Source organism: Venturia canescens, chromosome 8 (assembly GCF_019457755.1).
Source record: "Venturia canescens isolate UGA chromosome 8, ASM1945775v1, whole genome shotgun sequence".
Taxonomy (NCBI): Eukaryota; Metazoa; Arthropoda; class Insecta; order Hymenoptera; family Ichneumonidae; genus Venturia; species Venturia canescens.
The window spans coordinates 10,364,303-10,386,180 of record NC_057428.1 but is presented as its reverse complement, the minus strand read 5'-3'; the positions used below and the strand labels follow the sequence as shown (position 1 = coordinate 10,386,180).

The 21,878-nt window shown below is 45.4% G+C and overlaps 1 protein-coding gene across 1 annotated transcript in view; it reads right to left on the bottom strand.

Moving 5' to 3' along the window:
- Positions 1 to 21,878, bottom strand: part of LOC122415365 (serine-rich adhesin for platelets-like) — a 29,454-nt gene that overhangs the window by 4,690 nt on the left and 2,886 nt on the right. The window contains exons 5-9 of the mRNA XM_043427450.1: positions 20,403 to 20,546; positions 18,746 to 18,839; positions 16,679 to 16,843; positions 5,370 to 5,981; positions 8 to 318 (exon numbers count right to left, since the gene is read on the bottom strand). Coding sequence (XP_043283385.1) covers positions 8 to 318; positions 5,370 to 5,981; positions 16,679 to 16,843; positions 18,746 to 18,839; positions 20,403 to 20,546 — 1,326 coding nt within the window. The remainder of the gene's footprint in view (positions 1 to 7; positions 319 to 5,369; positions 5,982 to 16,678; positions 16,844 to 18,745; positions 18,840 to 20,402; positions 20,547 to 21,878) is intronic.

Here is a 21,878-nt window from a genome sequence, read left to right as displayed (position 1 = left end):
TGCTTACCTCAGATTCAGTAAGCACGTTGGCCCGTACTTCTCGGGCGCTGTCCTCGGAATCGCTGTTCGAATCCCCCGCAGCGTTATCGGCAGTCTCGAGTGATTTTTCCTCGCGTTCCCTGGGCTCTGACCCGGCGGTGCTTTTCTCGAGTGGCTCGTCTCCGGTTTTTGCCACGGGACTGAAACCTGCAGCACCGGCCTCCTCGACGTCGGCTTTTTCCTTGTTGGGATCGATGCGATAATAATTCCACTCGTCCTCGGAGTCTTCGCTGTCCGCTACATTATCCGCATCAGGGATCACTGATCGCTTTTGGGTTTCTGTAAAGCCAACAAAGCCATTTAAATCGAACGAAATAAAAATTGATGAGGGAAGAGTGAATACGACTCCGGGACGAATCTTCGGTTATCGTGAGCTCTGCGCGAGATGCGTTGCAGCGATCAAGTGCACCTGGGAGATCCTAGACAGGAACGGGAGGAGGATGAGAATGGTGAAAGGGGGGCGAGAGAGAAAGAAAGATATTCCCCCACTGAGGAAAATGCGAACGGCCCCGAATATCGATCCTCGGGTTACCGCCCACCTGTCGTCCGTGTAGCAACAGACTGGAGCTCGCGTATAATATCGAAGCGGCGTTAGGTGACAGACTCGCGCAGTTTAATGGCACAAGCGTCTGACAAACGAACGTCGAGTGCGAGTGCGCTAAACAAACATACAAGTATACAGGCATTCGATCCTTCTGGCAACTTTGCACTCGCTTGTAAATTAATATTCAGCGGGTGTAAGCATCGGGGAATCGCGGTTATAGGTGCGATAGTAAGAACCTCGAGGTTCTCTCCGTAGAGAGCGCCGTTCGAAAAAATACAGCTAACCTCTTGCGGAGGCGCACACCACACGCGCGGCTGAACGAGTTTCGAACTCGGAGCGAGCGAGAATAAAACAAAATAATGAATTTTAAAAATACGGCCAAGACACGATCGACCCACGCTCTCATTCCCGGCTCTTGCACTCAGCGCATTCGTCGTTCCTTTTGACTCAAGAAATATTGCCGCACGAATATATTCCAGCGTAATTCCGAGATTTTCGTCAGTCCCTTTGCTTTTGTGCGGGGAAGGATGCAATTAAAAAAACGCTTCGGCGTTTATTTTCCGAAGGGCCAACACGCTCCTTCGTAGAAAAATCCACTTTTTTAATCGCTCCGTATCTTTTCGAGCAGCCCTCGCGTTCCTCTTGTTCTACATTTTCTCCCCTTTTTATTATTTTATCTTAGACGAAACGCGCACTGCTCTTACAACGGGTGTGCACGCTTTGTCACGTGCTACAAATGTCTCGAGACCTCCCTTTCTCTCTTTCTCTTAATGCGGTTTTCGACGTTCGAATAAAGAGAAGATTTTACATTTACGAGGCTGAACGCGCGCACCGAGATTTTCGAGGCATCGCAGCCAGACATCGGTCAGGTCCAAAAGCCAGCACGTACATACACACGAGCTGCCCCGTCCGCGCGGCCGCACGCAAGCCACACGCATGCACAGGCCAGCACAGGAGGCCGGGCAGAGCTAATTTTATACGGGAGTCTCACACTCCGCTGCTACCGCTATTCAAGGCCCGGTTTGTCCACGATTTCTTATTACGCTTATTTCCTCGAGAATACACCTCCGATTTGTATTTTTCTCGATTATTCAACGCCTTGAATTCCTTTCATCCGCGGTTTAATTGCTCGAGGAAAATTTTATTTGTCTTGACGAGTAGAATTGTCACGAGAAATCGAGAGATAAGGGGCTTGAAAAATGCTGCGACGACGATCCCGTTCTAACGGGAGAAAAGGCTCGATTCGGTCTTGCCGAGAACGAAAGATTTCTTTCTTCCTCCGATTACGTTCTGATCGCGGAATTACGACGGCTCGGTGCAACTGCTGACACGACAGCACGAAGTGAGTCACCGAGATACCTGCGTGTTGGGGGTTACGAAATAATTTTAATGCTCGGACTCTTGGCTGAAAGAATAATATTCCTCTCGGTATTTTCGTTTCGAGTTTGCGAAACGTCGAGCTCTCCGATCGAGATTTTTAGTTATTTCGTCGCCCGACTCCCGGACCTGAATCATTTCGAGACTCGCATGTTTTTAAAAAGGCCTCGCGTCATAATGAGCTCATTCGCTCAAGTTCGATGTTAAGCCGGCTCAAAGGGGCGCGTCAATATCCAATTAACTCTTTCGTAGCTGTGAGCTTACGCGAGAGACACGACGGTGAAAACAAACGACGATTTCAGCTTGACCTGTTACTCGCATCGGACCATAACCTCGAACGTGTGTTTTGTTGAATTTCGAGGCAGAAACTTTGATAAGGATAAGCGATTGTCAAATTAAGACAGTTAACATGGGCTTCGGGGGAGTTTTTGAAAAAATGTCCTCGGAGACAGGCCGACTGCTGGGGAATTGTTCGAAAAATCACACGCTCCGTGAAAAAATAATTCGTCACATCGTTTGTGCGCGTGACGGATGAATTGTCATAGATTTTTTCAAGCCCTCGAGGCTGAGCGAGATTTGAAGAAGCAGCACGCATTTAATTATGTCGATGCTACGGTGATTTCATCGAGTAATGAGATCATCGACTAATTTTGAAATTCTTGGGACCATTCGCGGTGTGTGGGTGGGAGAAGAAAGGGCGGCACTATCTCTAATCAACGTTCGAAATTCAAAAGTTGCGAAGGGTGTGGAAGGCGCGCGAGGTCGCGAAGCGTGTTTTACATCGAAGATTATGATCCGCCGGCCGGCGAGGAAAATATCCATTTTTCGAAAATATTATCGCACCAGCGACGAGTCACGAAAAGGTTGAGGAAAGAGAAAGCAAAAGCGGGTAAAAGAGAAAACCGGGATTGGAGTTGGAACGTACCTCTTCGGGAAACGGTAGTTGTCCTGAGCGAGCACTTTAAGGTCCCGAAAAATAAAAACAAAAAAAGAAGCCTCGTCGCCGGTCGAATCACGAATCGTACGAGCCTTTTGGTCGTTCTCGCGCTCGTTCCGACCGAAAAAAACACTCGTACTCGTTGATTATAATAATTTTGAACGGTGCCTCGGCAAATATCCCAATTTCGTCACCTTTTTATTTATTTTTGTGTCTTTCTATCGAACGCAGTTAACAAATGTTAGCCGCAGCAAAATGTCCTTGTGCAACTGCGTGAGAAACTCTCAACTCTTGACGGGAGGGGGTCAACCGCCGAAATCCCCACCACACCAAAATCTCGGCTCTACAGCGGCTACCGATTGGACACGAGAAAGCGAATGTTTTCACTACGCGAGTCGTGCGCGAGCGCGAACCCGACCAATACTGAGCTTCGCATTCTCCGCGGCGAATTTAAACGGGATTGAATCATCGAGCTGATCCTGCATATTTAACGAAAATAATTCGAGGGAATACCGAATTAGGGCTAATTCCCATGAGCCTCTACGGCTCATCTACGTTTCAACGTAAACATATAAAAAAGTATTAAACAATTCGGAGTAAATTTTTCAAGTATTTTTCACTCTGAAAAATCTTATCCGACATTTTTAATTTTTTGGAAAACAATGTTTTAGAAAAATTTCAAGTCTTTTTTCACAGCTGTGATTTCAACTCGTCATCCATTTTGAAAATTGCTGTTTTTCAAAAACAAAAATAATTAATTATTTTTTAGACATTTTCGAACCTTTTCATGACACAGAAAAATCAATTTCCAGCAGTTAGCAAAAATTCCAAGTGTCAATCAAAATCCTCAAATTTTACGACGATTTTTCATTACCGAATTTTTTTCCTCTCACATTTCAAATGAGTGAAAGTCGATTCGAATCTACTCCGAAAATCGAATCAATATTTTTCGACATTTTGTGGCATCTTCATCCACCAAAAGTCTGGAATTATAATAAGCAAAAATTTGTATGCCAATCGAAAAATTTGATGAAACAAGTAATGAAAAAAAAACGTGTTAATTTTTGAAGCTCCCCAATAGGATTCTCCATTGAAAAGAAACATTCTGTCGGGCGTAGAACCGTCCGAGATTCGATAATCATAAATTTCAAACTGATCGAGCGTCGAGTTATCGTTAATTAAAATTCAGTATTGATGATTCCCCTTAACGAATAGGCAGTGCAAGCTAATTAAAAATATAGTTGTTCTGAAAGTACAGAATGGCATGAATGGTATGTAGCCCTGGGAGGGGAGGATCTTCAGCAGGCCGTGTATCGAGTCCAGGAGGCGTTGAAAAGACACGAAAAATCGCGCACATTTTCTCGCCGGTAAATTATAATTGAGTAGTGATTAATTGGCAATTATGCGTAGGTGGGGAGGTGGGGATGATCGTTGTACGATCGTTGGAGCGAGATAGTGCACGTTGAATAAAGCGTTTTTATGGAAAAGACGATATGCTGCTTGATGATGGTTGTATGGAAAAAGGAGTAAGCGAGTCGGTGGAATCTGGTCTGATTCACCGCAGCAGGAATATGTACGGCTGGGTAGGTACACCGAGTGAGAGGAGAAGGAGAACAATCAGTGCAGGAAGTGCAGTGACTGGCACAAAGCCGGTGAAAGCTAAAAACTTTTCACAAACTCGGCCATCGCGAAACAACCTCGCTGGAACATACTTCTAAATGTAACAATTTCGATCATTCAATGCGAGCAAAACTGCCATTTTTCTTAACTCTACGGGGCTCGGAGTACTGGAATGGCGATCGAGTGAAGAAAATAGGGGAAAAAAAATGATGACTCAACGAGAAGGAGTGGAAGAAAAAAAGTTTTTGTTCCCTGGATCGATCGAGTCGAGAGAGTCGTCACGTGTTTAAATAATGATGGGAAATTTGGGTGGTGTTGAACTTTGGTTTGGGGAACTTTGAGCACTATGCAAACCGAGTAAGAGAATTGAAAGAGGGAGCGAGGGGAGGGGGAATGGAGAACTAGTGTAGGATGGAAGAGCGGAAGGGCTCGTGAGAGCGGAGCGTGACGATCCGCAGACTTTGTTCAAGCGTACAGGAGAAAAAAAACGTCCCACTCTTTCTCTCCCTCTGTTTCGTCCGCGAGCATTCAATGCCGTATCGATATGCAGCGTGAGCAGAGATACGAAAGAAAAGAAGGAAGAATTTAAAGGATAAAGAAGCGCTGGTACGTGTTGGAATTATCGGTGAATTATTCTATCGCAAATTATGAAACGTATGTAAGAGAGGAAGAGAGATAATGGGAGAAGGGCGCTGCTTGGGAAGTCAGCGCGGAGAGGCTCTTGGCGAAGCGTGAAAGAACCGGTCGTAGTTATAACGGATGGTCGACAGGTATTTTTGTTTTTTCGTTTTTTTCTCCTTCTTCTCCTTCTTCTTCTTCTTCTGTTATTCCCTATGGACAAAAGAGACTCACGGGTTGCGAGGTTTGGCGAGGGTGAAGAATCCTCGTCCATGCACTCGTCGCTCCGACATAGCTCGCTAGGATCCGGCTTATCGGTGAAAAGCTGTCGCGAGACGTCGGCGAGGGTGGCTGGTACCGGCTCGGAAACATCATCGACCGCGTCAACGTCAGTTTCCGGCCCGAGATCGTCGTCGTCGTCGTCGTCCTCCTCCTCCTCCTCCTCTTCTTCCTCCTCGTCGTCCTCCTCCTCCCCTTCGCGGTTGTAATCGGCAACTTGATCGTCACCGTTCTCGTGACCCTTACTACCGTTGCTCGATTTATTGCTATAATTCCCGTACTGATCCTCCATCGTCATATCGGAGGAGGAACCATTGTTACCCGTTGGCTGTTGCTGCTTTACGAACGCCGAATTCACGTCGTATTGTCCATTCGCGTTCGATAGATATCGATTGTCAGGCTCCATGTTGTTCATTTGAACATCCGCGAGTAGGGGATTTCCGTACGTTGACCTCGAGGCTATTTGTCTTGGAGTCGCGAGGAACACGACGATGACAGTTATATTGTCGATCGAGCCCTGATTCTTGGCGTACTCCACCAGCCGTTGACTCGTTGAACCGTAATCGTCTGCAACGAAATGAATAATTTTATAAATAAATGAATCGCTTAGACACGAGAACATTGGTACATTCGGTATTGCAGGTATAGACAACTCTTTGAAATTTGCATGACAAATCGCGTTTCACGGTGATGTACATGGGGAGGGGAGCCAGACAGCTTCGGGGGATTTAGCAAATTGTTCTCCACCTCGTTAGAGCTTCGAGCGAGCAATTATCCCTGTGAAATCGACTAGCAATTTCGGTTAAATAGCCTTCTCATGAAGGAAATGAAGGAAGGAAATGAAGCAACGGAATACGATGACCGTTATTGCGAGGTCTTCAATCCCAGTTTTCATCCCGTGGACACTCCCTTTTCTCGTATCCGTTTTCAAAGATGGATCGCACAGGGAGTTTCTCCCTTTCTCGTTTGCTCGTAGGAACGCTCAATAATGATTCCGAAGCATCGCACGAGCCGTTCCAACTACTCGACTCCGCAACGCTGTGCGCGGTTACGCGTAGTGCCCTGCATATGAATTTATTCAGGAGATAATCGAGGGGAAAAGAAAATATGAAAAATATTCTCTCTGCTGCAGGAGCAGGTGTAACTTCGTAATCGTATTGAATTTCCCTCGAGATTCTGTGTGGTACGAAAAAAAAGTTGGCTCAATCCGAGCCAGCTGAGTGTAGATGATTTCTCGATCGATATTTATCCTTCTACCCCGTAGCAGGATTCTGGTCAAGTGGTAAGATTCCAAAGAAGATTCTTAGCGAGGCTCTCGCTGCCCGGGTACGTGATGTACGTGCCATTAACACGATGTACGAGAGCGAGGGAGCATCGTTCATCCATTCGTTGCTAGTTACTCCAGGAGGCAACGAAACGGTTTCACGATCGTACGGAATGGCTACGTTGGCTGACTTAGGTGCGTTGACCTCGAACACTCATCACCGTACGCCACCACGGGACAAAGAACGAGGAGAGAATAAATCCTCTTTCCTCTTCTTAAGGCCTCTCTATTTCTGGGATAGTCGCTTCTTCTTCCTCTTTTTCTTCTCGTCTATTTCCCTCCCCTCTCAGAGACGTTTCTCCTCGGGAGTAGCTGACGGGGGGAAGCGGGCGAGCGAGAGAGAGAGAACCCGTGCGCTCCAGTGACTCTGTTCCACGATGCTCCATAGCCCGCTCGTTAATTGTCATCCTCGTGTTTTCTCGTTTCTTCATTCCCGCTCATCGCGCCCGTTCTTCTCCATTTGCCGGCGACAATTCCACGCGGAATCTTTGTCTTTCCTCGGTCGTCGGGGCGCTTTCGTCGCTTTCAATTCCTCTCATTATTCGTTTGAAGGCTCGAGCTTCGAGGCTGTTGAAAAAGAGTGGTATACACTTCATTTCTCGAGAGACGACTCGATGAAATTCGCAATTTGCGAAGCAGCTGCGTGCCCCATAAATCGCGAATCCTCTTGCGAACGATTCCGTTTAGCAATGAATCTCGAGAGTGCCCTTATGCCCGAAGATAAGCTCGGGATTCTCTCACTCGTGCATGACCATCCCCGCGAATGACCTTATCGAGAGCTATCCAAGACGCACACTCGCGCACGTCCGACGATGCTACTCGAAGATTCTCTTATCTTCCAGTTTCTTAGGCTCTCCGCTCCTTCGCGGAGACATGAATCACGATCCCGGGGTTGATCTCTCTCCCTCGCTGAACAAAGTATCGTACATCGAATTGCCGAGAGCTGTGAAGATGACGAAAATAAAAATGAAGAAAATAATAAAGAAGAATAACAGGCTAAATTAGTAATCGTAAGAGGGACGAACAAATCCCTAAGAAAATACAAAGCGATGAGGAATCCGCGGTTGTGTTGATTGTTGTGCGAACTAGAGAGGAAAATGGGCAGCGGCGGGGGCGACTGTACAGACGGGGGCTCCACCCTAATCGAAAGCGAGGGATCGTCCCGAGGAGAAAAACGAGTCGCGTGCGTCAGCCAACAGTTTTATTGCTTTTGTTGGCTCGCTTGAACCTGTTAACCACTTTCTCATCACGGAGGGCTACGACTCGTGCGAGCCAACACCCCTAATACCATGTCAATATATTTTATGAGAGATACAAGGGGGAAAATCTCATCCGATCTCATCGTTGCGTGTCATTTCACGTGACTCGACTCAACCCACCCCTCCTAACTTTTCCGACATAATATTCACTCGATGCGTTGCGATGTGCTTGCGATCACTGTCATCAGAGTCTTCAAATCTTCTACAATTACTGTAACTCTGACGTTACAGTTATTCGGGAATTGCCTACTATATTTATAACGGAAATAAAAGTATCTTTCGAGTCGTTGAAAAATAATGATGCTCGATGAGGATGTCAAATGCCTTGAAAAAACGTTTTTCGAGATTTCATTGAACGAAATGTTCAACGTTCACAATAATTGGCGTGGAAAAATGTGTTATTCTTTATGAATCGAACGAGTTGCGTATAATATAACGCTCGAGTATCTTCCATGTTCTCCTTACGCAAAGAGTGTATGATTATACAAGAAACGAACATACGTCCTGACGTGTTCATCCAAGTGTCCCTCCCGCTCTCTCTCTCTCTCTCTTCCTTTTTCTTTCCTTTCTCTCTCTCTCTCTCTCTCTGTCTCGAGCACCAGCCTGGGCATTGAGTTACAAGGAAATATTGTATTACGGTTACTCTCCTTCTCCCCCTCCGACGAACACTCCATTATCACAAAACGGACAATGAACCTCTCGAGTCTCCTTCGCGGGTAGATCAACTTTTTAGAATCCACAGGAGGCGATAAATATTCGGCAAAATAATCATCACCGAGACGAAGAAATGAGGCAAAAGTGGGTGGGTGGGTCGGTTCGTTCGAGTGCGCTGTCTCGTCGCAAAGCCAGGTGGCTCGTTCGAGTCGCGTGCCAGCTGTCACACATATCCACATACACGCAGCAAAGCCTTGTCTGCTATTTCGCCGGCCGGCCGGCTTTACCTATGTATTTGCCCAAAACAAAAATCGATAACGCTGAGAATGACTAACCAAAACGAGTCACCGGGACATCTGTGACTAACCGAGAGTCCATCGAACACTAATGAATTTTCAAAAATCAAAGGATCCCATGATCAGCTTTTTCTCAATTTCCACGCTTTTTTTTCGTCGCTCATCCCACGCATTCGTTACAAATGTCAAAGAAGCTCTAATCTGACTCGGAGCTATTTTCGTTTGTAAACTTGTCGAATGAAAACGCGGGAAAGAGAAAAAAATCCATCACCAATGCTCGCTACTTTAGCTCGCTACAATAGATTCCGGAGGATCGTACCGTGTGTGTATCGTGGGTTTCCAAGTAACGACGAGAGTATTCCGTAGACGGAGGTTTCTCACACACTTTTTTCAGGACGAATATCAATGGAGGAGAAAAATAAAATTGAGGGAGAAGCGCACCGCGCGCGCAAGGTCCCGAGAAACGAGTCCTTTTCCACCGCACCGCAACCACGAGGAAACGTCAGATATAAACGAGAAAAGAGTAACAACGGGGAGTTACGGGCGTGGCGAAGTTTCGCGATCAACTGCCGGCGAGAGACAGCGAGTTCCGTCACGCACGCAGCCGCGCGCGGTTCGCTCTTACTCCTACGTGACTCACGCCACCCCCGTCCATTCCACCAGCCTCTCCTTCTCTCTCTTTCTCACTCGTCCCTTCCACCACTCGGTCATTTCATGTGGTCACACACCGTTTCTTCTTCGCGCCCCTCTTTCTCGCTCCCTCGATTCATCATCGCTGCTTTTTTCTTTCTTGATACGTTACGCGTTTCAAGGTCCCGGAATATCCAGCGAAACTCTTTCTCCTCCTCCTCGAAGATTCGGAAAGTCGTTCCTCAAAACGATACGAATCTTGGTAATTTTGTTTTCTCCGACGGTTTTCTCTCTTGCTCGTGTGTTCCTCGCCCCCGTCGCGATCGCTCCGGCTGCTGTACTACACGAGGCGTGTTCCCCGGATCATTTGCCACATACACCTCCGCGCTCTTCTCCTCTCAGGACACACACGCGTTCTCGCCCCCTTCCATACCGATTTCCATATGCATGAGAGACTCTGAAAAAGCCAACAACTTACTGTACTCTCTACGATCCATACATTGTATATTTGGGCATGCACGTTATCCGAAGAATACAGCGACATACAAATTGTCTGTGCATTTTGCTTAGGTACGTAGGAGTTTGTGCACCGGTGGGCGTCGACCAGTCACCCCGCCGAACTTCCTCATTCTTTATCATGTATTTATGCATCCTTTTATTTTTAACCCATTCGGATTTTCGTCCACATGATTCGCGTCGTCGTCTCTCTCTCTCTCTCTCAGTCCTTCTCGATTCCCCGTTCATCTCCAGCAACGAATCGTCCCAAGATTTACGACGTGACGTAACTTCCGGATAAGCGCTCGTCTCGGCGGGCCGTCAGAAATGGAAGCGAATCGAGCGGCCCCTCAGCTATTGACACGAATCGCTCACTCGCGTACAAATTTCTCGCTCGATACTCTTGGCTCGCTACTCCGTTCGGTCAAGCAAGAGAGAAAGAGAAACCCGGCGACGCGGAGAAGGATTAAAAATGAGCCTGAAAAAAATTGCCTCATTGCGCATTCCTTGGGAATGAATCAGCTTCGAGAAAACGTCTGGCACCGACTGTTTTCATACGCGAGGCTCTTCGAGGAGTTTAAACCGCCTCGCCGGGACTTGTCCTTCGACGTTCGTCGTCTCCTCGCTTCACTGCGCTTCATTGCCAATTGAAAATCCTGTTGGCCCAATTATCAGTTGAAAATTGAACGTGTGTTGATTCCAAATTTTTTCCTCTTTTCTGCTCTCGTTACGAAACTTTTATATTTTTTTTTCCTGTTCTCTGATCTTAATCTCCACTGGCCGAATCCTTTCTGCAAAGTTTCTCTAAATGTTCATTAAATTATAAAAACAATGCGGCAAGACTCATTTTTGTGCATTCCTTTTGAAAGTTTTTTTTTCAAGATTTTTTTTAGAAGTTTTTTCGAAGCTCACACAACGTGGAAGAAGCACGAAAATTGTCGATTTTTTAAAAAAAATACTCCGAATTTTGAGAAGCGACGTTCTCCAAAGTAAAGCATCACGCAAATCTGAATCCTTCGGACACGAATACCGAGCGATATTTTTGGAGCTGGCGATGATTTTTTTCGTGCGAGAAATGTGCATAGTTTCGTTGTTTTTTTTTTTTCGGGAGTTTTTAAACGTGTGTTTACGACTGAGTTGTCATCGCCCCGAACGAAATAACCAGATGTTCGAAAACGAAGGTTCTTCAAATTTCGTTTCTCACAACGAGTTGGAAGGCAAAAGAAGAAGAAACGCCATAATCGATGTTCCGAAAGAAAGCAACAAAGTTTGAGCACCAAAGTTGCAACAAAGACGATTAATAACGTAATATATAAAGAGGGAGAGAAACGATGATTGTATTGTTCGATAGAGGGGCAGAGCGCACCTTATGCCCCCACCACCACCACTCGGATTAACCGAGCCAACGGGTATTTGTAATGAAGTAACGCACTCGAAGGAACGTGGGCGTGAAACGATTCTTCCTCCATCTCCTCGATCCTTAGCCTTTTTGTTTTTTTATTATATTTTCTTTCTCTCGATATTCCTTTTGGTTTCTAGGGTGTATTGTATCGAAGCTGAAAGAGCCTTTGGTGGATACGATAACGATCTATCTTTAATGGCGGCGAGAGCTTGTCGGCTGACTCACGGTATAATTGGAGAATAAGCAAGTACAGAGGTTTGAGAGAAGGAAGAGAAGTGGGGGAGAGAGAGAGAGAGATTGGCTATGACTTTTCGATGCTGCACTTTCCGAGCGTGTTTTGTAACGTGGGCTAGAAATTTTCGAGGGGAACGGCAGGAGGAAGAGTCTCGGTTAAAACTCGATATTCCTTTGTAGGATAGAACTCGAATCGTGAGTCGATTGGAAAGAGAACGGATCGTTGGTGTTGAGCGAGAGGTGAATGAGAGAAGGAAAAATGCACGAGGAGGCGGCGGCGGCGGCGGCGGCGGGTTCAGTGGCTTTCAGTGGCTCTCGTACAAGGGTTAAGCATCGATGGAAGAGAGAGAGCAAGTTGAATGCATCACCGACTCCGTTTCCACCTCTTTCTCCTCGAAGCAAATAAGAAAAAAATGATGGAGAGTGACAACAGCTGCCGAAGCGGCCTCCGACACTGTTCCGCTTCGTGCAAGTCGGAGGCTCCGAAGAATCGAGCTCGAAGGAGGCCACGAAAATCGTCCTTTTCATAAAATCCGAGCATATTTGCAAGCGACGACAGATTCCTTCGCCTCCATCGATCCCTCGCTCCTCTTCTCTCTTTCCTTCACGACGCGTCCGTGAAAAACGATACAAAGTTTTTAGCCGTCTGAGAGAGAGAGAGAGAGAGAGCTTCGGATAGAGCCTCCTCGAAAAACGAGGAAGGAGGAGGAATGAGAAAAGAGGAAGAGAGGATTACTCGTCCGACGAACTCATCGATCCGTCTAGCTCCGCTGGTGGGTGTACAACGCTCGGGGTTCGCTGGCAGGCCTTTTCATCATTTTCATCAAGCCTCGAGTCTCGTCTCGAACGAAAGAGACGGCGATACCGGCGGAAGGATATTCCACGCAATGCTTTCCCGATCCTGAATATCTCGCATAATCTTCCTACACCCGGGGGGCGAATCGTTCCTCTAAAAAAGACGAAAAATTCATGTATTAAATTGAAATGCGAATAATCTCCGATCTTTTTTCAAATTCCCATTGTTCCGAGTCGTTTGACCATTGAATCGTGGTACCCTCGTCGATAAATAAAAGGTCGAGGGCACACGGAGCTTCGTAATAATAGGCACGCGCTTCTTCTCGCTCTCTCAGGCTTGAGAATCTCAGACGACGTTGCGCGAGGTCAGTGTCGCTCTATTTCCGGACAGCAACGAGCGAGAGAGAGCGAGGACGAAAGATAGACCCGCACGACGATGCACTTACACACACACACACACGCACACAGAGGTGCGGAGAAATAGTTTAAAGGTCCACAGATAGCCACGAAAAGATTGCGAGGAGAAGAAGAAATAAAGTAAAACGAAGATTCTCACGGATGTTCGACGCGCTCGTCCGTTTACGATCTTGCTTTTACTACTTCTAGGAGCTAACAGAATATCTCTGCCACCGATAAATCTCTGTTGGAGCGAGCTTCGTTCTATTCCTGCCAAAAGTACTCATTAAGCACCTGGAAAAAGAAAAGAAAAACAGGATTAAAAAGCAGAAAGAAAGGAAGGAAAGGAGGGAGAAGGAAGTTTCCGAGTCTACAATGTCACACAAATGTGCGACCGCTGGACTCGGCGAGATGACTTTTCCCAACAAGTGGATCGTCAGTTGCTCTGTCGCATGCGACATAGAGCACCGAGGAATTCGCGTTGCGTAGCTCGCTCCGAGGGGGGACCGAGTGAAAATGGAGAAATAGATGGAAGAAGCAGGCACGTGGTGTGAAAATAACTTGGGATATTCGTCGCTGTCGGTTGAGCCGGTTGGTTGCCAGGCCGAGGAAACATCTTGTCCGAAAATGAAATTCATTCTCGAGTCGTCCCGCGAAATGGATGGAGAACGCTCGCGCCTCTGACTCATCCGCGGTTATGCGTGGATATGTAGCATGGGAAATAATATGGAAGAAAAAGAAGCAGAGAGAGAGAGAGGAAAGTGACAGGAGCGGGGATTTCTCTCTTTCTCTCCTGGTCGCACTCGCGCACGAGTACATGAGACGGTGCTATAATTAAAACTCTCTCTCGCTGGCTTCATTTAGTCTGTGTGTGCGTGTACGTGAAGGAAAGAAAAAAAGGCGTCGTGAAACCGTTGGTCGTTGTTGCACACGCCGTGAAAGCTCATCCTCGTCGACGCACTTTACGTACAAGACCAACTTTGTTAATTAGTCGGGATTATAACGGTGTTTGTCGCTAGCAGGACAACGGAAAGGAGAGAATTGATTACGAGGATAGAAGAAAAAGGGGGGGGGGAGGGAAGGAGATAAAGATTGAAAGCTCGAAGGTGCGTACGACATGTGGCGCTTCGCCTCGAAGATCGAGCACACCACTTACGAGTTTATCGTTAATTCATCTGCGTTGCGAAAGAGTTTCAACGTAAATGGAGAAACGGAGGAAACGAGTAATCACGACTATACATTTTCTCATTTGCCAATCGATAAACTCCTTTCTTCGATTCTCACGAATAAAATGATAAATGAAACGGGGATCGATTACGAAAGTGAGTGTTACATTCGGGTAATGAATTATTGGAACGAAGCTCCGTACACTCGATCATTATTTTCGTCATCGTACGAAATGCTCGTGCTCTCGGAATATTTAAACGGTTAACGAGCCGCTCTTTCGTACGATCCTCCAGTCGTAAACCCTTCTGTAGGATCTCTCTGGCTTTATGTTTTTCTCTTTCTCTCGCCCTCCGGTGCTCGCGATGTTCGTATGCGTGCGTGACACGCGTCTCGAATTATTATTATCCTTGAGGGGAGGAAACTGGGCGAGGCGCGTCGCAAATACTGGCGCTGCCTCGTTTTTTTCTCTCATTTTATTCCTCTTTCTCTCTCTCTTTTTCTCGCCTTGAACTCGGATGTTTTGCCCTCTCCATCGGCTTCCTATTATAGCTTCGGAGGGAGGAGACGAAACGCGCGAAAAAGCCCTCGAACGGTAGGGCACAGGAGATAAGCATCTTTTTTATATTCTCCCTCGAAAGATTCGTCATTGGACCGTGATCGGAGGAAAAATGTAACATCTTCGTTGCAACTCCTCGTGGAAGGTTCTCGTCCTTGGAACGATTCACCCAAGGGTCGCGTGCTTCGATTCGTCGATCCTCGTCCCGAAGTTCGCCTGCACAGGACTCAATTTTTCTTCTTTCTGTCTCACTCTCTCCGTTCATATCGTACTTGAGACAGTGATTCTCAAACTCTGGACGGTTCGATAGATGAAAAAGTAGGATCCAAACGACGATTGTTTCCTCTTTCGAGATATTTGCCCCGACAGATAAGGTCTCGCTTGAATAATCGACCCGGTCTTGCTTCAGCTACTTTTGCCATCTTTTTCTTTCTTTTAAATGCTTTGACGATGGGGGGATATTTTTAAGCAGCGAGAGATCACGGAGCTCGAGGCGCGCGCGAGTTGACTCGTTGTTGCCAGGCGCTCTTGCGCTCCGCTGCTTTTTTCTCTCTCTCTCTCTTTCTCTCGCTCTCTCGCTCACTCTCCCGTTGACGAGCTGCAGGCGAAGGAGCCAGATGTTCTCAAGACTGAAACGTATCGCGATCATCCTTCTGCGTTACTTTTCTCGAATCTCTCGATTAAAGAGGATCTTCGAGCTTTGAGGAGGCGCTCTTCTCGTACTTATTCTTCGGCCCCTTTTTCGACATCGGCCGTGTCGTTTCTAGCTCCTGGTTCCTGGTCGAGGGCCGTCGAGCGTTCTTCTTCTTCTTCTTCTTCTTCTTTCAAGACAAATGACGATTTACGAGCGAATAATTACCGGTAGTGGAGCGCTTCTCTGACGAGGAGAGAATAAATTTCGCTTTACGTGTGGAAAAAATGGCACGCATAAGTCACGGTGGTATAGACTCGAGTGAAAATCCAAAAGCTTCCCTTTACGTTGCGTATTACTTTTCTTGCGAGTGCTCGGGAGTGTTTAGCTGTCTGGCACTGAAAAAAGAGGAAAACAGAGAAAACGGTGCACGGAAGAAAAAGAAGAGCATGGCATTTGAAATTGTCAAGACGCATGCACACTCACAATCGAGCGCGAGTTGAAGGACGCTCGGTCCTCAGTCTGCTGAATACCACGCCCACTGCTTTATCTCATTTACTATTTTTCTTTTTTTCTCATTAAATTTATCTCAGAGAATGTTATTCCGGACGTCACACGTTGGGCGAGCCCGAAGCAACACAAACGCGGAGAGCAAAGAGAAAAAGAGGCGATGGATGATAAAGTCGATTTTGTCACAGCGAGTGAAAAAATCGGTAGGAACATTTGAGGAGCAACTTACCGCTGGAGGGCCGCGAGTCCGGGGCTACAACGAAAAGCGCAATTATCCTCTCGCGGCCTCTTATCTCGCGGCGAACTCTTTCGATCAGAAATATTAAGCTTGACACTGATTTGACAGGCACTCTTGAGTCACTCACGCGAAAATGATCGTCAAACGTGCATAAATTCGGTCGGTTTATCGCGCTGGGGCAAGCGGGAGGGAGGGAGGCTGCGACAAAGAATGCGAAGGATGTGAGTCAGGTTCCACGGCGGCACGTGCCGTCTCGGGATAACTCCGTTGCACAGCCGACTCGGTGAGTCCAAGACGAGCGAGTGAATGGACCTTCGGGTATTCTCATCGAGAAATCGGCAGTTCCTCCGTCGTGCTCCCTTCCGATTTACACCCCGGCGATTCTAAAGACCGACGAGGCTTCGGTTAAGCGTTACGATTTCTCTATTGCTCTTATTTCTTTATTCCCTAGCGCAAGACAAATCCCACTAAACATCATGGAGAAATCATCGTTGCGCAAAATTTTCGCAATTATCCGTATAACGTCCTGAGATCAAACAAAATAACGCATTAACGAAGAAGACACAAAAAAAATAAACAAGAACAGTTCTCAAGCTATTGCGAAAGCAATACTGAGACCTGTTGTTCGCCGCCGAGACAACAAAACCAGAAGAAACTTATTACAAATTCATGCTCACATGGGTTCCAGTAGAGATGCCGGTAGACAAGCGTCGCGGCCTCGTTCTCGGTGACGCAGTCCCACAGTCCGTCGCAGGCGATTATGAGAAAGTCTTCCTGGCCGTCCAGAGTGATGCATCGAATTTCCGGTTCCCCAGTGACGTATGGTTTGTACTGTGCGTCACCTGAAAATCGAAGTTAATCATTATTGCCTGTTCCAGATCATTCTCAGTCGCGATTTAATCGCGTGGGGAATGAAACTCCATTCGATTGTATTATTTTTCCTTGCAACGAGATTGCAACCTGTCCAAAGGGTTTTTTTCCCACCAAAAGAGAGCACGGCGAAGTGACCCTAACGCACACCGAGGCCTTGGTAACGTAACGAAGCCGGATGGGCGACCCCGATAATCAACACACAACAACAGTTGTCGTCGTTGTTATTATGATTTATTTATTATTCGCGATTATTGTTATTGTTCGAGTTCCATCGTGGCCTCCCCAAGATCGAGAAATACTCGTGGTTGCGAGGATAGCACGCGAAACTCGCAGCTCCGTGGCTCCTCGCTCACTTGGCTTCTATTCTTAATTAAATCTAATTATCTAATTAATGGATGCGGAGCTCATTTAAATAATGGCGTCCGAGGGTAGCGTGGGCGCTTCCGGTTATTACATTATATGCGTTCTCTCGTGCTGCTGACGTCTTTTTATTTTATCATATTTCACATTCGGGCGAGAAACTCGCACGAGTTAAGTTCTCGGCTGCACGCCGTACGATTCTTATCGTTAACGACAAAGACTCTCGAAATAATGACGCGCGGGGCAGGAGGGAGAAACGAAATATAGAGGACGAGCACGTGCCACGCCGGACTAATATCGATATTAATTACATATTCGTAACGTGCAGCGTGTGCGGACCTCGCTAAAAACTAATGTGTGTGTACGTTCAACATCACGTACACCATTGTTGTGCTCACACTTCTTTTTGCTCTTCTATCCCCACTCTTGGCTATTCACCGCACAGATAAGAGGAGCGAGAGAGCGTTTCCTTCGGAACGGAACTAGCGGATACGGGAATACGCGCCGGGAATTTTCAGTCTACCGTAGATGGACAGGCTTGACCCAGAGCCTCGCCGTACTTGGCTCTCAGGCGAGAGTTCGTGCGAACATTCGCCGAATGAATCGAGCCTCGAACGGAATAATAGCGACGAAGGTCCTCGAGGAAAACACATTCTTCCTCTTTGCTTTCATTCTTCCCTCGGCCCCCCCGCTTCGTCGTCATTATAATGACTGACTCATGGCTATTTAGCCCCGCGTATAATGAGACTGTATGTAATCCTCGCTTCATTGTCATACGAAAGACTCAGCACCGGCGAAAACTCGACGACGAAAATTACGGAGAAAGAAGAAAATAAGCGGATGGCGACAGAAACGTGGAAAGAAAGAGAAACATGATCGAATGTGCTCGAGATTCAACCAAGTGTTACGCGCACCGGACGCGTACGAAGAACGCTACAGTCGCTTCGGACTACCGTCGACTCGAATCGCCTCGCGTTACGGAACCGCAAAACCACAAATTCCGAGTACAAACGATACTCTTCGAGGGAAAAGAGAAAAATAATGGACACTGAAAGAACGCGAAGTTGACGCGATGTTACGAACCCCCCGAAACGCCTTGCTTCAGCTCCCAAATATAACGATTCTTGGAAACTTTCTTCGATTGGAATTTTCGATGACTTTTTTACAGCCACTAAGATATTGCTCGCTTTCCAAGTTTCCTTGCCTCCTTCTCCTCCTTCTCCTCCTCCTCGTTCTTCTTATTCTACTCTATAGCCACACGGAGGTTCGTTGAACCTCCATTCTTCTCTCATTTAGGTCGTTCCAATATGCACAATAGCTTTCGTTTCGCCAGTTGTTGAACGTTAATTAGTTTGATGATCGTTCGGATCGTTGTGCGCGTTCCCGTGATCGCTCGACCGAAGTAATATGCGACCTGGCTCTATACCGACGTGTGTTCGCCATTCTCAATATCTTTCACTGGACATCTTTACTCGTTTCTCTAGTCTTCCAATCGAATCTTCTTTGCTCACCTATCGCTCGGGAAACCGCAAGATTACCGTTGACGCGCCAAATTCCAAGGTGCATCACCGTTCCACCCATTTCTTCGACTCGTTCTCGCTCGTCCTGAAACCCATTAGAATAACCGTATTAGTTATCGCTCTGCACATGCCATTTTTTATAAATCTGCATCTTTGGCCAAGTTCAAATTCAATTAATCAATCGTCACTTCGGAATGATTATGGATCATTGACTCCGAGCCCCAACTTTTCGGTCAAAAAACTTTTTCTCGACATTTTTGAAAAAATATTTTATCATTAAATATTCAGGAAGCGTGACTTTATCCCGATCCACGCTCTTCGTTATCGAAAAACGAAGAGAAACGAATGTTATCAAGTCCCACTACTATCGCAAGCACGTAAAGTTTCGTTGATCGAGGGCTGTTTGAGAGAAAATTGGAGTTGTTCCCGACCTGGTTGAAGGATTTACTGCCGGAAATAAAATCGACTGATTCAAGGTTACTGTTGAGACGAAAAAATAAGAATTCAATAGAGATTCGATATAAATTATATAAATTTGCCCCAATACCGCGAAAAAGGGTTACTCAAATGTATCAATGAATGAAAATGTGGCGCCGGGATCACGGAGTTCTTGAAAAATCGACAATTATTCGTCAAATTTCATATTCGTATTAAAAATTTGACAAATCGTGTCTCCACTATTCCCGTATACTCGATGGTCTACTTCGTAGGTTAAAATTTGAATGATCAAAGGGTAAAGAAAAAATTATTTCGAGCAGCAATCGAATCTTATGAAAAGTTATAAGCATTTTGACAGATGGGGGCTTACATTAATTCGATTGTTTTACCGGACATTTCAAAATCCTGCGATGAAACACGTCATTCGATAAGAAAATTTTTTTTTAAAAACCTTAAATCTCTACGATGGCCAACGTAATGGAAAACCGTTTGAGTGGGGACCGAAATTTATTGATGTTCAAGAATTACGAAGACTATCTCGATTCGCTAGTTAAATCAACCGATCTCGGTTATCTTGGAAGTTCAAGATTGGCTCGACAGATAGCGGAGATCGGTTATTGGACAGCGGGAGAAACGCTCAGCAGAGAATCCTTCCAGAAGCGGGCACGAGCCGCGAGAGAACTGCTCTTCCCCGTGTATCGTGCGTACGTACTGGATTCCGAATTGACAATACCGAGCGATGAGTTTGAGCGTGAATTGGGACTGAGAGAACGAGCGAATCGCCTCGGTGTCCTATCGACGATAATCTACGTTCGCATATTGACAAAGCTCAATCACGGAATCTCCGCGTACATTGATTATGCCGACAGATTAAAAAATGAAAGTTGGCAGCAGTTTTTCAGAGGGGAAAAAAAGCTATGGCCGAGAAAAACCGATTTAGCTTATTACAATTGGCGCCTGGATAAAATTGTGCTCAACGACACCGCGAATTATCGTCCGATAATCGATAAGAAACGCGGTTTATGCTTCAGCAATGTACACGATCGAATTATCGTATCCGTTGATCCCCAATCGATCACTCCCGGCGTCGCTACCACTCGAGTCCGCGTTTATTCTCCCGAGTACGATAACATCGTTCTTTATGATCACGCGGTTCGTCAATGAAACTCTCAATCATCCCAGCCGATCGATCAATCATCAGTATTCTTACGTTTCTGTCCGGTTTGTGCGGATTTACGAGCTGCGTGACTATTCCTCGTTTCGCCAAAGCTGCCTGGGAATCTCCGGCCCAAGCCACGTAAAGCTTTCTGTTCAATATTAATGCACAAACTGCCGTTGTACCGCTCGACAGTGTCTGTAATAAAAAGATTATCCCATATTTATTGGCTCTTCGGCTATGTTAAATTTCAGTCTCAAAGTGCACTTGGGAACCGAAATGACCTCAGTAAAGTTCGACGCAAATTTTAACACCTCTTTTTCCTATCCTGATGTGCTAATGTATTTGTTTCAATAAACACGGACCGTTCGTTCGTATCTCGGTGTGGAAATTAGATACAAGTTTTTTCGAGCTGCAATATTCATCATTTTTAAATTGACAATAGCTTTGGTGCCCATTCAAGAATAAACTTTTTATGATCACATTGCGTTTTTATTACCCAAGCTATTTTAAATTGATGCCGCACCGATGGATCATGGGTTCAATCAGATTCCAAAAACGAAAAAAAACGAGTTGACAAAAATATAAAACGTAAATAGTTTTTAAACATTTTCCAACTCTTTCGTCATACGATCAAATTAATTCGAAACTGTGAAAACAGATTTTAATTGTACATATCGTTCAGAAATGTTATTTTTCAGAACTTTTATCCACTAAACGTTTTGAAACTCAAACATTATCAGATTTCGTACATTTTTTTTCATTGAAAGTGCAGCCCTTCAGAAAAAGGTTTTTATGATTTTCGTACAGAATTTATTCATGAAATAGAAACGATTTTTTTTCAATTTCAACTTAGAAATAATTATTTTTAAAACTTTGAAAAATTTTGAGACGTTTATAATAAAAATTGTTAGTCGAAAATTCTGAACGATATGTACATTTAAAATTTGTTCTTACAATTTCGAATTAGTTTGATCGTATGACGAAAGAGTTGGAAAATATTTAAAAACTATTTACGTTTTATATTTTTGTCAACTTTTGAGAGTATCAACTATGATTGTGTTTACTATTTTGAAGAAGAAAAGATTTTCCAAGTAAAAATTACTGTGTCAAAGAATTTTACGTTCTAGTTTTCGGATTGAATACTTGAAACGATGAATGTGAGAAAATCTCTGATTGCGCGACCAACGTTTACGATGCAAGTAGCGTAACAACGTAACCAACCATGGATAAATACGATCAAACGGTCTGATTATTGAAAAAATACCTTAAAACATTAACAAAAATTGTAACTGGCTTCATCCTGGATATTTTCAACCCAAATTGTTTATTTTTAAGATACAAAATATCGCTGTGAAGCTGTTTCCCGTAAAAATGTAAATACTCCAAATCCGTACATTAATGAAAGTTATACAAATGAAATCCCAAAACTTTTAATCTGAAAAACCTTGAAGTTTCATCTCAAAGGAATTGGAGTTTTCAGGGTGACTGAAAATATTCACCGAAATGGTGGCTTCATTGAGAAAAATT